The 13,797-nt window shown below is 37.7% G+C and overlaps 1 protein-coding gene across 1 annotated transcript; it reads left to right on the forward strand.

The window, feature by feature from the left end:
* Nucleotides 1–208: 208 nt before the first annotated feature.
* Nucleotides 209–5,579, forward strand: LOC145483540 (putative skeletal organic matrix protein 5). The gene is made up of 4 exons (XM_081462071.1): nucleotides 209–319; nucleotides 406–494; nucleotides 3,065–3,200; nucleotides 4,003–5,579. The coding sequence occupies exons 1-4, from the start codon at nucleotides 209–211 to the stop codon at nucleotides 4,519–4,521; spliced, it is 855 nt and encodes a 284-aa protein (XP_081318197.1). The 3' UTR covers nucleotides 4,522–5,579.
* Nucleotides 5,580–13,797: the final 8,218 nt, after the last annotated feature.

The raw sequence follows: 13,797 nt of genomic DNA on the forward strand, positions 1-13,797 counted from the left end.
CAAAGTAATGAACCAATCATTAGCTGGGAGCTGATTGACTTTGCAATTCTCCACAAAAGAAGAAAGACAACCTCTAGGCTTTTCTGTGGAGAAAATAGTTTTACTGTTAAGCAGCGATCGAAGGGTTAATAAACCACGGACTCGTCAAATGCGAACTTATCAGTTCTCGTTGAAAACCGTATCTGCTGCCCGGTTCGAAGACTATACAATGGCAACGTTGAAATTCGTTGGAGTTTTTTGCCTGGTGTATTTCACCATTTACATAAACGCTGGTAAAAGGAACAGAGTTTGGAAGACTGTCCTTGAAAAGTTGAACAACGTTTTCCGGCATTCCTAATCTTTAAATAGTGAACAGTGAGTAACTTACGTTTTTTTTAATGATCTCAGTGTAAAATAACTAAAAAGATTTATTGTGCACCTTCTATTTGGATAGTGTCGGACACCTGCGAACACCATGGCCCAAGTTCATGCAAAGAGATCTATGACAAAGATCAGTAAGTTGTAGTGAAATATGCAGAAACTACGATCTGAAGCTGGCTGGCAACTGTTTGCAGCATTTTTTCAGCACCTCTTCTTTGATAGACCAGTATTACAGTTGTGGTAGTTGCAGTTGACGCTACAATAATGAAATCAAACAAATTGCCAACATCGGTGACATCGGTGCACAAGGTATAATACTTGTTAGAAAAAACCTTTAATTATATTGGAGAGCGCCTGTCTGTAAATACGGAGAATCCGGCGACAGAACCGAAAATTCGAATCTTCTTTAATTTCTACAAAAAGATCTTTTTGGCCTAAAAGATGTAGCGAGTTTAATTTTTTATGAAATCTAGGACAATTCAAAATACCGGTCTATCAACCAAGAAGGCCATGGAATTTACCCAGAATAGAGCATTTTCAGCAGTCTAATACACAAAGATGGAAACTTGCCCTGATATCATTTTTACACGGCTTGTAATCCATTCGTGGATCGTTGTTTTGAGCTAAAACTCAGGTTGACGTAATAACATTTCGTCTACTTTTAAGCTGTCTGAAAAATACATTTATCTCGATTTTATCGACGTACCTCACTTCAACTGATTTGATAGGAACAGGACTCTTCTAGTAAATGAATACCTCGATAAATAAGAGGGTCTAAAAGGAAGAGCTACTCCATAGTCTCCATAGGTTTTCTCTATCTAATTGGTTTGTTTGGTCTATTAAAAGTACGCACGCTAGATGAAAAACTATGAAGAGCATTTTGACAAATTGTGGCATTTTTATTCGACTTAAGGACCGGTCATTATTTATCGCCTGGGGGGGGGGGGGGGCGGAGGATTTTGGGGGGGATCACATGGTTTTCTGAGAAACGGAAGGGGGAATCAGGCGTAATTGACAGGCACAAAGGGGGGGGGGGACCAGAAAAAAAATGGAATTTCTGGTGGCGGTGGGATCTCCATGAATATTTAACATATAAAACCATGTCAAATGATCGCCTCCTTTTTACGAAAATATGCTATTTAATTATATAATAAAATAATCAATTGTTGTGCATGTAGTATCAGTGACAATGTTTGAAACTGTTTAATTTTTAATATTTCAAATATCAAAGTTCCATGTTTCAAATTCTTTTATAGAGAATCGAATAGAGTCAATGGAAAAGAGTCAATAGAAAAGTTCATTGAACGCGGCCGAACGACGCGGAATTATTAAAAACAACAACAGCAACAAGAAAAGATATACATATATTATAAAATGTGTTTTTTGTGTGTGACTGTTTCACCATCCTGTTCCCATTACGCTTCCATGGCAGACTCAGCCCCCCCATCCAACTCTTGGACTGCTTCTTCGTCAGTTTCTTCGGGAGAATCTTCGCCCGAGCTTAACCCTTTACCACTTTCCTTGAGACTGGTCACTACCATCTCCATATTATGGGCTAAGTCTTTGTCAAAAACGTCTTTTTCCAGGAGCCATAAAAGTGGGTCCAGATGGAGACGCGTAACTAGTTTCCGGGTGAACTCTGCATTAATTGCTGTGACGCTTGTAAAATTCTTGTTGTTTTTGAGCGAATCAAAGACCTCTTCAGTTACCTCTCTTGATGTAAGTTTTTCTAGAAGCATATATGCCCTCTGCTGTAATCTCTTCTCCTTTGTTTTTTTCTACCTTTCTTTTGTTTTCTTTTTTTCTTCGCGATTGCTTATCTCTTCCGAAGCGAGAGGGAAACTTCCTCTTCAGGTTTATATGAGTAGTCGACAGCATATTGGAGGCTTTCTGGAGTTCTTCGTACAGCACCTTCACTCGCTCTTGAGCTTCTTGAAAATATTTAAGCTCGTCGCTTGCAAACGTCTTCGGGGTATGGTCTTCATGAAAGAGCCCCTTTCGCTTTTCTACCTGAATGTCAAAAAACACTGAATATACATCTGAAAAGCTGAATATGTGTGCGAAGACATGGGGGGAGGATCACGACAGTTGTCAACAGTGTTGAGGGGGGATCACTTCGGTGATATAACATTTAAAGGGAGGATCGGCTAAATTTCGCCGTGTTCAGCCCAAAAAACTCCGCAGCCCCCAGGCGATAAATAATGACCGGTCCCTTAGCTATAATTCTATCAAGCAGTACCCTTTATAAACATAATTTACCATGTGGCATCACTAATTATTCTTAGACACATTTATCATACATTGCAAAATAATTTAAATCATACATCAAAATTGGCCTTGCTGGGGGGTGAATATAATAAAACTGGAGGCCAAAAAAAATTTTAAAAAACTTTAAGGTCACCGGACTCGTTTTCTAATTATCAGCACTTAAAGATAAAATTAAGGGTGTTTTTAGGAAGTTATACTGTTACTATGGTAAGCTTTTGCGTAACAAAATGACCACAACTTGTTAACCAATGATTGGCAATTTGGTTGGTATCATTGTCATAGTATCAACTGAAATAGAGAGGTAGCATTGATTCATCAATGAAGAATTGGGATATGTTAAAAACCGTTGCGAGCCACCAGAACCAGTTTCTATTTGATTCATCTAGCTTTAATATGAAGCTACAACAAACATATTGTATTCATATTGACTTTCAAGGCCAACCGAAAACAAGGCATACATGCTTCAGTTTGGCTATGAGAAGCTTCCTGTATACTGCTACATGGATGTTGATGACCTTGGCGAATGTGGTGGCGGTGGATGGACCATGGTCATGAAAATTGACGGCTCAAAGGTACAGCTTAACCCTTACGTTGTAAACAGATAGTCCAAATTTTGCAGTTTCAACTGAAGAAGTTAACTAAAGGTCATATCAAGATTTGAAGTGCAGTCATCAAAGTCGGGGATGAATATTGCGAAGACGTTAATACCTTCTGTCTATATTTTCTGCGACGATGAAGCCAGTTACACTCAAATCTGTGCACATATATTCAGTTGAAATTTACCTATACGAAAAACAGTACTAATAATAAAGGTGAAATATAAGAACGTTCTCTAGCTAAACATATATTTAAAACAAGCTTTCGGCTGTCTTGACTACAGTCTTTAACGGACGAACTGGTTTAAAAGCGCTGAAAATTCAAAAATACAGTTAAAGCAGTAAAAAGAAATAAAAGAAATCTCAGGTATATAAAACTGAAGAGCGGATCGATTGTCAAAACAAGATGAAATATTGAACCAATCCAATTTTTTAGTCAATTTGTACAAAAGCGTAGTAACTGATGATCCCCAAAAAGGCTACTTTTGCCACGTAGTAACTGAAGTAATGTGAGTAATATTAGTTATTTATGGTGGATTATTGCTAGTGATGTAACCAACTTGTACTGAAAGTAATGTAAGTAATTATTTATTTTTGAAAAAAATGTTTAAGGATGAGTGCTTCTATATCTAAATTGACGTAATTATAAAACATAATGTGCAACTATCAAATAAGCTAGAAGGAATTATCAACATGTTTGGGTACTATCAAAAATTCCTGTCCTGGCTAAATAGGCTGAATTGGTCCGAATAGTTAATTGCTTAATTGTGTCTTGCAGAAAACGTTCCACTACGATTCATCTTACTGGACCGACCTGAAATCATATGGAATCCCTGAAGGGAAAACTGGTTTGGACGAGATGGAGACCAAGCTACCATCCTACTGGGCCACATCCTTTACCAAGATCTGCCTTGGGATAAAGATTGGGGTAGAAAACAGATTCTATCTTTTGGACAAGGAGGCTAGCTCGCTCTACTCCCTGATTCAGGATGGTAAATACCGTCCCACCAATCTGGGTCGCGACGAATGGAAGAAACTGATCGGTTCTCAAGCCTCCCTGCAGCAAAACTGCGAAAGAGAAGGTTTCAATGTTCTGAGTGACAATGCCGGTTCATCCAAGGCATGGATAGGCATTGTGGGCAACAATGAAAATGATTGCATCTCCAGCGACTCCAGAATCGGGTTTGGTACTGGAGGATATCCAGACGACACCAACACGTGTGGGAACGTGGCTCAGCACGGAGGAGATAGTGGGGACGAATTCATCAAGGCCATTGGATACATCTTCGTTCAGTGAACAAAACTGAGCTGTTCACATCAGAAAATAAGAGGGGCAAAGCTTAACATCAAATGATGTTCAAAGTTAAGGTTCCAAAACCATAACTTGTATAAAAATGGCAACTAGAATAGGGGTTACTGCATCGCTGGTATGTATCAAATAAAATGGGTTAAAAGAATCCAGTATCACGTTTCCTTTGATCTTGTGCTTCACACGAACCCTTTCTTTTGACAGAGCTAGAATTGGACTTAGTATCGTTATTTGGGAACGGACGGAAGTGAAATCCACCAAAGTGTGATTTTGAAAAAAAACATTCCAAAGATTTTATTCGACACATGCTAATAATTTTTTTTCGCTCATTCCACACACATTTTAGTAAAATATTGATCTAACAGTGCCTAAGAATTGACTTGGATCACTGACACTTTCTTCAAGAAAGCTCTCAAAAACGCTACGTAGATGCTCAGCATCTACTACAGTTCGCTCGTAATTAATTTCGAGTTCCCTTTAAAGAAAACGTAAATTTAGGAAGCGCTGCTTAGACTCCAAAATTAATTGTGGTGAAGACAATCCCGTAAAAGTAATCACATTAAATGATGATGTGTACAACATGGTGACCGATGAGCATGTAAAAAAGCGCGAATATTATATTTCCGGGATGTGCGAATTTTTAAACCGCGTAGTTTTTCCACTAAGTTTTTTCGTTTCCAAGGTGCCAAGGTTACTTTGAGACATTTTTAATGATACCATGAAAAAAAAACCCAAATCTTTTGCTCTCTGATAGCTTAGCAACCAGAACGAGAGGCGACACCTTTTCTTCCATTTCTTTGCTTTCCGCGTGTCAAACAACGTAAAATGACCAGATTCCGCAGTTGCTTCGTTTTTAATGCGACCAGACACCTTTACTTTTTTCCAAAACACTGCGAGCCACAATCTAGAATTGAACTCGGAACCCTTTGGCGACGAAACATCTTTCCGTCGTCGCCACTGCTTATATGATTGCGTTGAAATGGCTTTAATATGGCTTAAAGAAAAGTGCCTTTTTTAAAGGCATATGTCTAACACCTCACCCTGTCACTATCCCTAACCTAAACGTTATCTAACTTGGACCCCGTAATTCCTTTTATGACATGGCTATGTTAATTCACATGATTATAACTTAAGTGAATCAATCAGGTTGTTCTATGGCCGGTCGACATATTTTGAATTATTTTCTATGTTTTCAAGGTTTTCTTGTAGCTTTATGGCACACAGATAATTTTTTCCGCAATTGAACATATGAAAGATCTTAAAATTTGTATGGTGGAAAAAGATTTAAATAAGTTAAAAATGTGATGATTATCAGCAACACAACTTAAGCCCTTGCGAGAAAAGCGCTTGAAAAAAATTCAGGCTTGAACGGGATTCGAGCCAATAATCTCTGTGAATACCGGTGCAGTGCTCTATCAACTGAGCTATCAAGACTTGGGAAATGTTAATGTGTTAGGAAGTGCCACTCGGTGCTCCGTTCCTAAACTCGATCTGAAACTCTGGCGAGCATGAGCAAAAATAATTTACGGTCACGGAAGGAAACAGCCAATTTCCAAGGCGAAATGTCCACTGATGGTAATTTTGACGAATTAACTGGTCAAGAGTTTGGTGGAGAAAATCGAGAAGCTTGACTCAGAGAGCCAAACGCCGCCATGATGTCTTTTTAGGCGTTAAACTCCATAACAGCTAACCTGTCGGGTGAGATCAATGACTTAAAGCAAGGACTTGAATTTACACTGGTAAGGATTCCTTGAGTAATAAAGCGGACAGAGCTCGGGTTGCCAAGCTGGATGACCTTGAGAACCGGTTAAGAAAAACAACATTGTTATATGGATCATTTTTGAAGACACTGAGAAAGATTCTTCCAGTAAAGCGATCATCAGCAACCTTTTGAGTCCTCACATGTAGTTGGACGGTGACCTGTAAATAATGCGCGTTAATTGAACAAGAAAGAAAAAGCAATCATGAACCGGTAAATATAAGCACCCAGCGCACATTTCAAATGCAAGTGGCTTCCCTTGTTGATGTTTTTTAACAGATGGGATATCCTTTCAAAGAATCTAGTTAAGATTTACTGGTTTTAGCGGAGTTCCGGCAACCCTAAACAATAACACTTAACTCGCTTTGTCGAAGTTTTTGTAAACTGAATTGTAAACAAATAGTTTTGTATCGATTTTCGCCGATAACCTCATGTCTAAAAATAATAAAGCGTATTTGCTAACAAGCTTACTACCAAGGAAAGTTTTGAAGTTTTCTTTTTATTAGTGGGCACAGCCGCTTCGTACACTGCTAAAATTTCTTCTTCTGTTGCGGCTGGAAACCAAGATAGAATCTACTTTTTGACCTTCGCAAGTGGTGATTTGCATATTGTTTACAACGTATGGAGATTTCCTCGTTTCGTTTGTTTAATTTATTCGGTTTGGTGAAATACTTATGGTGAATTTCTTTAAATGTTATTGGCAAAAGACTTGTAAAACTACGGACGATCAAATGACTGCAAAACCGTCGGATAATATTCAAATATTCGAATTACAAATTACAAATTAATATTCAAATTACACTTTACCTGCTCAACACCCCACGTCTTTGAATAGATGGACTTTGGCTTCTAAATGCATTTCTTGGATTTACCTTGGAAAACATTTCTTTAATTCGGCCATCCTTCGTTGAGGCAGGATTTGCTATTTGATACTCGGATGTAAAGATATGCGTATTGTGTTCATATAGATTACTTCGTTTTGTTCAATTTATTCTATTCGGTTTTGTGAAACGCTTATTGATGAATTTCTTTAAAGGTTATTGTGTCGAGTAAATGATAAGTATTTTATGGGAGTTCCGCTTTTAAGCTTGGCTAAACCCATGTATCAAATAAGCTAAATACGAAAGACATTGATGACCGAGTAGTAAATAACGTGTGATTGTCAAAAAAAAAGAAAAATGTTTTGCTACCTGTGAGTTTCGAAACACTCTTAACTCCCGCATTACTCCCACTGCATCACATTTACAATTCTGATGAAAGGTGATGGAAAGTTTTGTCAAAATAGGTATTTATTATTCAACCGCAACGAATACCGTCCAAATAACAGAACAAATATACAGCGATATTGTACAGTTATTTGTACAGTAGAAAATCTGTTTGCCGGACAGGACGGCGTGCGCACGCAAAACTGTCACACTCTCCCCCTTTCCTTAAAAAATTTGTTGACTACAGCAGTTGGATAATAAATCTCTTATTAGATGTTTTGGTGTGTAGCGTCGCTTTATATTTTCACTCGTTGTTTGTATTTTGACGAGCCCGTGGGACGAGTCAAAATACGGCACAGCTCGTAAAAATATACAGCGATACTACACACCAAAACATCTAATAAGATACATGTACTGAAAGGCTGGGTGATTGACACTGCTGGTTCTGGTGACTTCCGACTACGTACAAAACCATACAGTCGTGCCGAGGTTTAAGTGATTTGATGACTTGTTCTGATCCAAGAAATAAGTCGTTGTTAAACTTGTTAAAGATTTAAGCCTGGATTAAAACTTTTAGACGGGAAAAGGTCAGGAGAATTGAGGAGAATTCTATACAATTTATGGGGGCACTGTAAATAAATACGGACACAGTGGCGAATTGATATGAACAAACAGTTCATGAAAAGAACAAAATACATTTCACATGGGGTGCGAGTTCTGCAATCACTAATATCGTCTTGGAAAGGAAAGGAAAAAAAGAGATCATTACAACACGGGGTATTTTCTATTTGATAAACCAACCAAGTACTAATCCCACCGAAAAGGGCTTTTATGATCCGACAAGACGCGGTGCTGTCCTTGTGGTATAGTGATTCCACGCTGAGCACAGTATCATATTCTCTCAAAAGATAGCAAAGAAAGAGAAAACAAGTCCACACCTGGAGAAACCAGAACTTAGGATCGTAAATACCTAACTGAAAATCAGTTTAGGTTCTGGTCAAAGATATTTTACACAACCTTATATCGATTGAACGGACAATGGATGGGTTACGCCAAAGCTAAAACTCACTTCAGTGGCATCAAAATTACCACTCTCTACAGACTATTCATTTTCCAAGTTGAGCAGCTCATTGCCACTTTCAGGTTGCCCTTAAAAACCAAGTTTCGGTGTCAAAGAACGCGTAAACACCATTGAAATAAGAACAGGTCTATTCTTCGTGAGGGGTCCAACTGACGAAATGTCATAATCGTTAAAATTATCTCTTATTGACGAATTTCAAGTGGAGGATCAGATATTTTTCAGCTGGTCAAATGCCGCTATCTCTGAAATTTGGTTGTTGTTGTTCTCTTTTTTTTTTAACAAAACTGTACAAACCTTTCGCCATACTGTTGCACTAATATTAGCAGAAATATAAACATACTGGATCAAAAAGTGTCGACCACGGTTAAGTGGAAAATCATGACATATGCGGAGTACAAATGTTTAAAAAATAACTCAGAGATCAGTTAGAATACCAAGTTTAAATTGATTTTAATCAAATTAAAGAATATGACGGTACGAGGAAACTCATTTGTTTATAGGAAAATGGTATTTCGTAAGTAAACTATGGTTAGACCTTCCAAGAGCGTTTACTCGGGCTTCGTATCGCAATATCAACTCGTGCTCTACAAGTACTGAACACAATAAAAACAAATAAAAGAATCAGGATATTTAAAACAAAAGTTAAGCTTAGATATTTACTATTCAAGCTGCTCACACGGATAATTTTCTCTAACCCGAGCTAAAGACATAATTTTTTTTAATTCTAGTACTCTTTATTTAATTACCTCATTCTTCTGATTATTCAGACCTCACGCTCCATGCAACTCCGATGTTAACTTGGCTGGGGTGGATGGTGCGCAGATTAAAACCCTTAAAGCCTATTACAGACAGAAACAATTATACGACTTTTCCAACCTCACTTGAGATTAGACCTGCCTGGATTTTTTTTTTAACACTTTAAAGGGCCGCAAATTTCCAAAGCTAATTGGTGTTTTTTAAATCGTACTTGTCAAGATATAAATTATAACAAAGCTAGGTAAAAATAGTTTCTTCTGAGAATTATTCCTATGTGTTGCACCATACCCTATTTCAAACCAAAATGACCAAAATCTAAATATTGTTTTCAGGCAAAAACAGCAAATAACTCATACTTTTTGAGGCAGCGCTCATCTTTATTACTTGTAAAAGGAATATCCCCTCTCGTTTGTTTTTTTGTTTTGTTTTTTTGACATCTTTCTGTTTTTTCCTTTATAAAAAAAATAATATCCCGTAAAGTACTCTGTGAGCTTACGTGGAATGAAATAACGTACTAACCAGCATGAACTGAAATTTGCCGAACTGGGTCATGTGAGATCTAGTTACGTTTGAAACGATTTCTTTGAAACTACAGTGTACGATGCTCAGAAATCCTGCTTTTGCTAACAGGAATCTTAAGTTTTGATTTGATTTCTGGAAGCTGTTCAGATACGATAGACAAGATGTTGCCTCGTTAAACAGAGGATATTACATGGCTGCACGGAGATACGAAATATCTCGTCCAGTGTTGCAAAACGAGAACAGAAATGTCGTGTCTCCAAGTGGCCGCGTAATGTTCCATTTATCATGCAACTAGCAATGAAATACCAAAACATTTCACTTTCGATGCGAAAAGCGCGATTTATAATGTACAACTATAGCAGCGGTGATGAGATAACATGTTATTTTCGCATGTGAAGATGCATGTTCACCTGGTATTTCACTGGTGTCTATAGAATATCATGCTTTACTGCATAATTGCTTGTCAACTTGTTTTCTATTGCAGGACTGGGATGAAGTGATGACAGCAAGATAAAATGAAGAAAAATGGAGAATAACTTCGACTTAAAACTAACGGTGAAAAGTTTTGAAAAATACAAAAGTATTTAAATACTGATTTATTTGAAGTCTATTAAAGCTTTAAGGATACTACATAGGTTGTTGACCTTCTGCAGTTTATTGAATACGTTCTGTGGAAGCCCCTTAACCCTTTGCCCAACCTTAGGAAGAAATCCACTTTTTAATTTAGTCACATTCAATAAATACGGTATGTTGCAACCGTAAACATCAAGGCGCTCACGCCGTTTCACAGCACACGGGACGTTAATACCACTTGAGTAGATATGATATTTGATTACAGTTTGCCTCCTAGAGTTATCTAATAGTCATCTACATCGTACTGCTTGGAACAACACTGTGGCCTATTGAAGCTAGTATTAGTAAAGGTAGTAGTTTAATTGTGTCTTCAAATATTTGAACAACCCGCTATTTCATCCCTTCAAGTTTGTCCCGTTTCAAATTTTCAGAATTTTAGCCATTCTCCAATATTCATTTTACCAAAACAACCTTTCCATTATGCCTCAATGTTTTTCAATGGTCGGGGCTGGATTTTGTCTTTACTAATTGTTTACTAACTCTGTACGTGAGTTTTTTGGAAGTTCCTAGAGTAAGTCAAACAATTAATAAGCGTTACATCATCTCCTACAATACCGACAGCAAGTCTTCCTGTGTACATTCTATATTTTTGTTCTTGAAAACCGTTTTTAATTTATCTGTACTCATGCTGACATTTATTGAAAACTACATTGTCAGAGGGCCTTGAAGAAAAAGCACCGATTCTTGAGTCTTTTCCACTCATGAAATATGGCCTATAGCACAGTTTCGAACAACAAAAGCCTCTTGAAATTTGCTTTGATCTTGTTTGGCCATCTTAGTTACTACAGGCCGACAAACGCAAACGACCATACTATATGGTATATTATTATATGGAGAAGAGTGTTTTACTGGGAACTAAACCACTCGTAGATTCCATACGCCACTTCATCCGGGACCCGAGTGGCGTATTTTCCGTATGTCACCTTTGTGAGTGTCGTATCGTTCAATGACATCACGATTCCCGCCTTTTGCTTTTGTTGAATTGGTTTCTCCATATAATAAAAAGAACATTACACGTTTGCTCGAAGATATGAATTTTATGTTCTCGTGGCAAGAACAAAATCTCACGAGTGAGCTTCGCTCACTCGTGAGATATTGTTCTTGCCACGAGAACATAAAATTCATATCTTCTCGCCACCGTGTAATATCCTCTATTTATTATCTTGCCGGTTAACCTTAGCTATTCTTCTATTTCATAACAAACGTCCCGTCGGTTGACTTCTTGGGTGGAAAATATTTACCTATTAAACCCGCGTATTTTCAATAGCCTGTAAAACAATATTTCACAGTTTAGATCTACCTCCTTGGTGGCTTGGTTATTGGTGATAATTAAACACTAAAAACTGACCTCCGTATCTACTGTTATCTTCATGGCTAGACTATTCAGCAATATTATCTCAAAAGTTCCGTAATTATTTGACTATATTAGCGCTAAATAATCACTTAATCACTTATTAACTTTTAACATTTTAATTTTACTCAATCCATCTGTTAGCTAACTGGAAGACTAAAAACACTAACTTGGAGGTATTGGGAACTTTAATTAGCTCTCTAGTGGGTGCCCTTAAGACCTTCCCCAGCACTGTCTACTAATAACTGACTCTGTGGTTAGTGCTCAAGATTGTTATGCAATCGCTTTCGACACAAACTAGGAGTAGACAGTTTGGGGCAGAAGGGCTAAAATTTACTTACAAGTTCCACCTCTTTCTATACGCTAACGAACATTAAACAAAGAATATGGCAAAAGGTTCTTAACGGGTGGTCAAAATAATTTATTCAACTCCCAGTAGCTTTTTAAACAAATTTATTGACAATAACCGTCTTTCTTATCTATGGTTATTTCAAAAGCTCTTTGGTGGTGGAATTCTGATATTTCAAAACAAACGTGCCGTGCGTTATTTGACTCAACAGGTGACGAAAACACTTTAAGGCTCGATATTTTGTAACGAAAATCTATGGTTATTTTACTTCCTTCTAAAACATCAACAATCTGTTATTTCACAACGAGCTTGCTATTGGTTGTTTGGTTGTAACAAAGTAATGAACCAATCATTATCTGGGAGCTGATTGACTTTGCAATTCTCCACAAAAGAAGAAAGATAACCTCTAGGCTTTTCTGTGGAGAAAATGGTTTTACCGTTAAGCAGCGATCGATTGAGGGGTTTGTAAACCACGGACTCGTCAAATGCGAACTTACCAGTTCTCGTTGAAAGCCTTACCTGCTTACCGGTTCGATCTGTCTGCAATGGTAGCGTTGAAATTCGAATTCGTTGGAGTCATTTTTCTGGTGTATTTCACCATTTACGTCAATGCTGGTAAAAAGGAATGAGTTTGGAAGACTGTCCTTGAAAAGTTGAACAAACTTAAATGCCCAAAACAAGGTACACTCAGAAATGTTTTCTATCTTGTCAATGTATCAAACGGTTTTAAATCTGTCGTTTTCCATCATTCTTAATCTTTAAATAGTGAACAGTGATTAACTTACGTGTGCTTTTTATGATCTCAGTATAAAATAACTAAAAAGATTTATTGTGCACCTTCTATTTGGGTAGTGTCGGACACCTGAGATCACCATGGCCCAAGTTCATGCAAAGAGATCTATGACAAAGATCAGTAAGTTGTAATAAAATTATGCAAAGGCTACGATCTGAAGCTCGCTGGCAACTGTTTGCAGCATTTTTTCAGCACCTCTTCTTTGATAGACCAGTATTACAGTTGTTGTAGTTGCAGTTGACGCTACAAAAATGAAATCAAACAAATTAGCCAAACATCGGTGCGCAAGGTATAATACCTGTTAAAACAACCTTTAATTATATTGGAGAGCGTCTATCTGTAAATACGGAGAATCTGGCCCTCTATCGCAGACGGATTCCCAACCGTATGTTCACGATAGAGGGCCAGACGGTCAACATCAAGAATTTGCGAACGGGACTTTGGGCGTGATGCTCAACGAGTTTGCTTATGAATTCTAAAGGTCTCTGAGGAGTCTCTTGGCCGAGACGAAACGCCGCGTCAGACTAGCATAAAATTAACGGTGTTTTTAGGAAGTTATATTGTTACTATGGTAAGCTTTTGCGTAACACAAATGACCACAACTTGTTAACCAATGATTGGCAATTTGGTTGGCATATATAAAACATATATAAATATCTTAATTGACTACTCCCCCAACGCAGCTTTTCAGGGCGAACAGAAGAAAACAATGAGACAAATAATCTAAATGAAGATAACATGATTAAAAAATCCCAAGTGGCAAGAGGTCAACCTGTCAGCTATAGACAAGCGTGGCCTAGAACTCAAGACTACCG

The sequence above is a fragment of the Orbicella franksi genome, chromosome 4 (genome assembly GCF_964199315.1).
Source record: "Orbicella franksi chromosome 4, jaOrbFran1.1, whole genome shotgun sequence".
Lineage (NCBI taxonomy): Eukaryota > Metazoa > Cnidaria > Anthozoa > Scleractinia > Merulinidae > Orbicella > Orbicella franksi.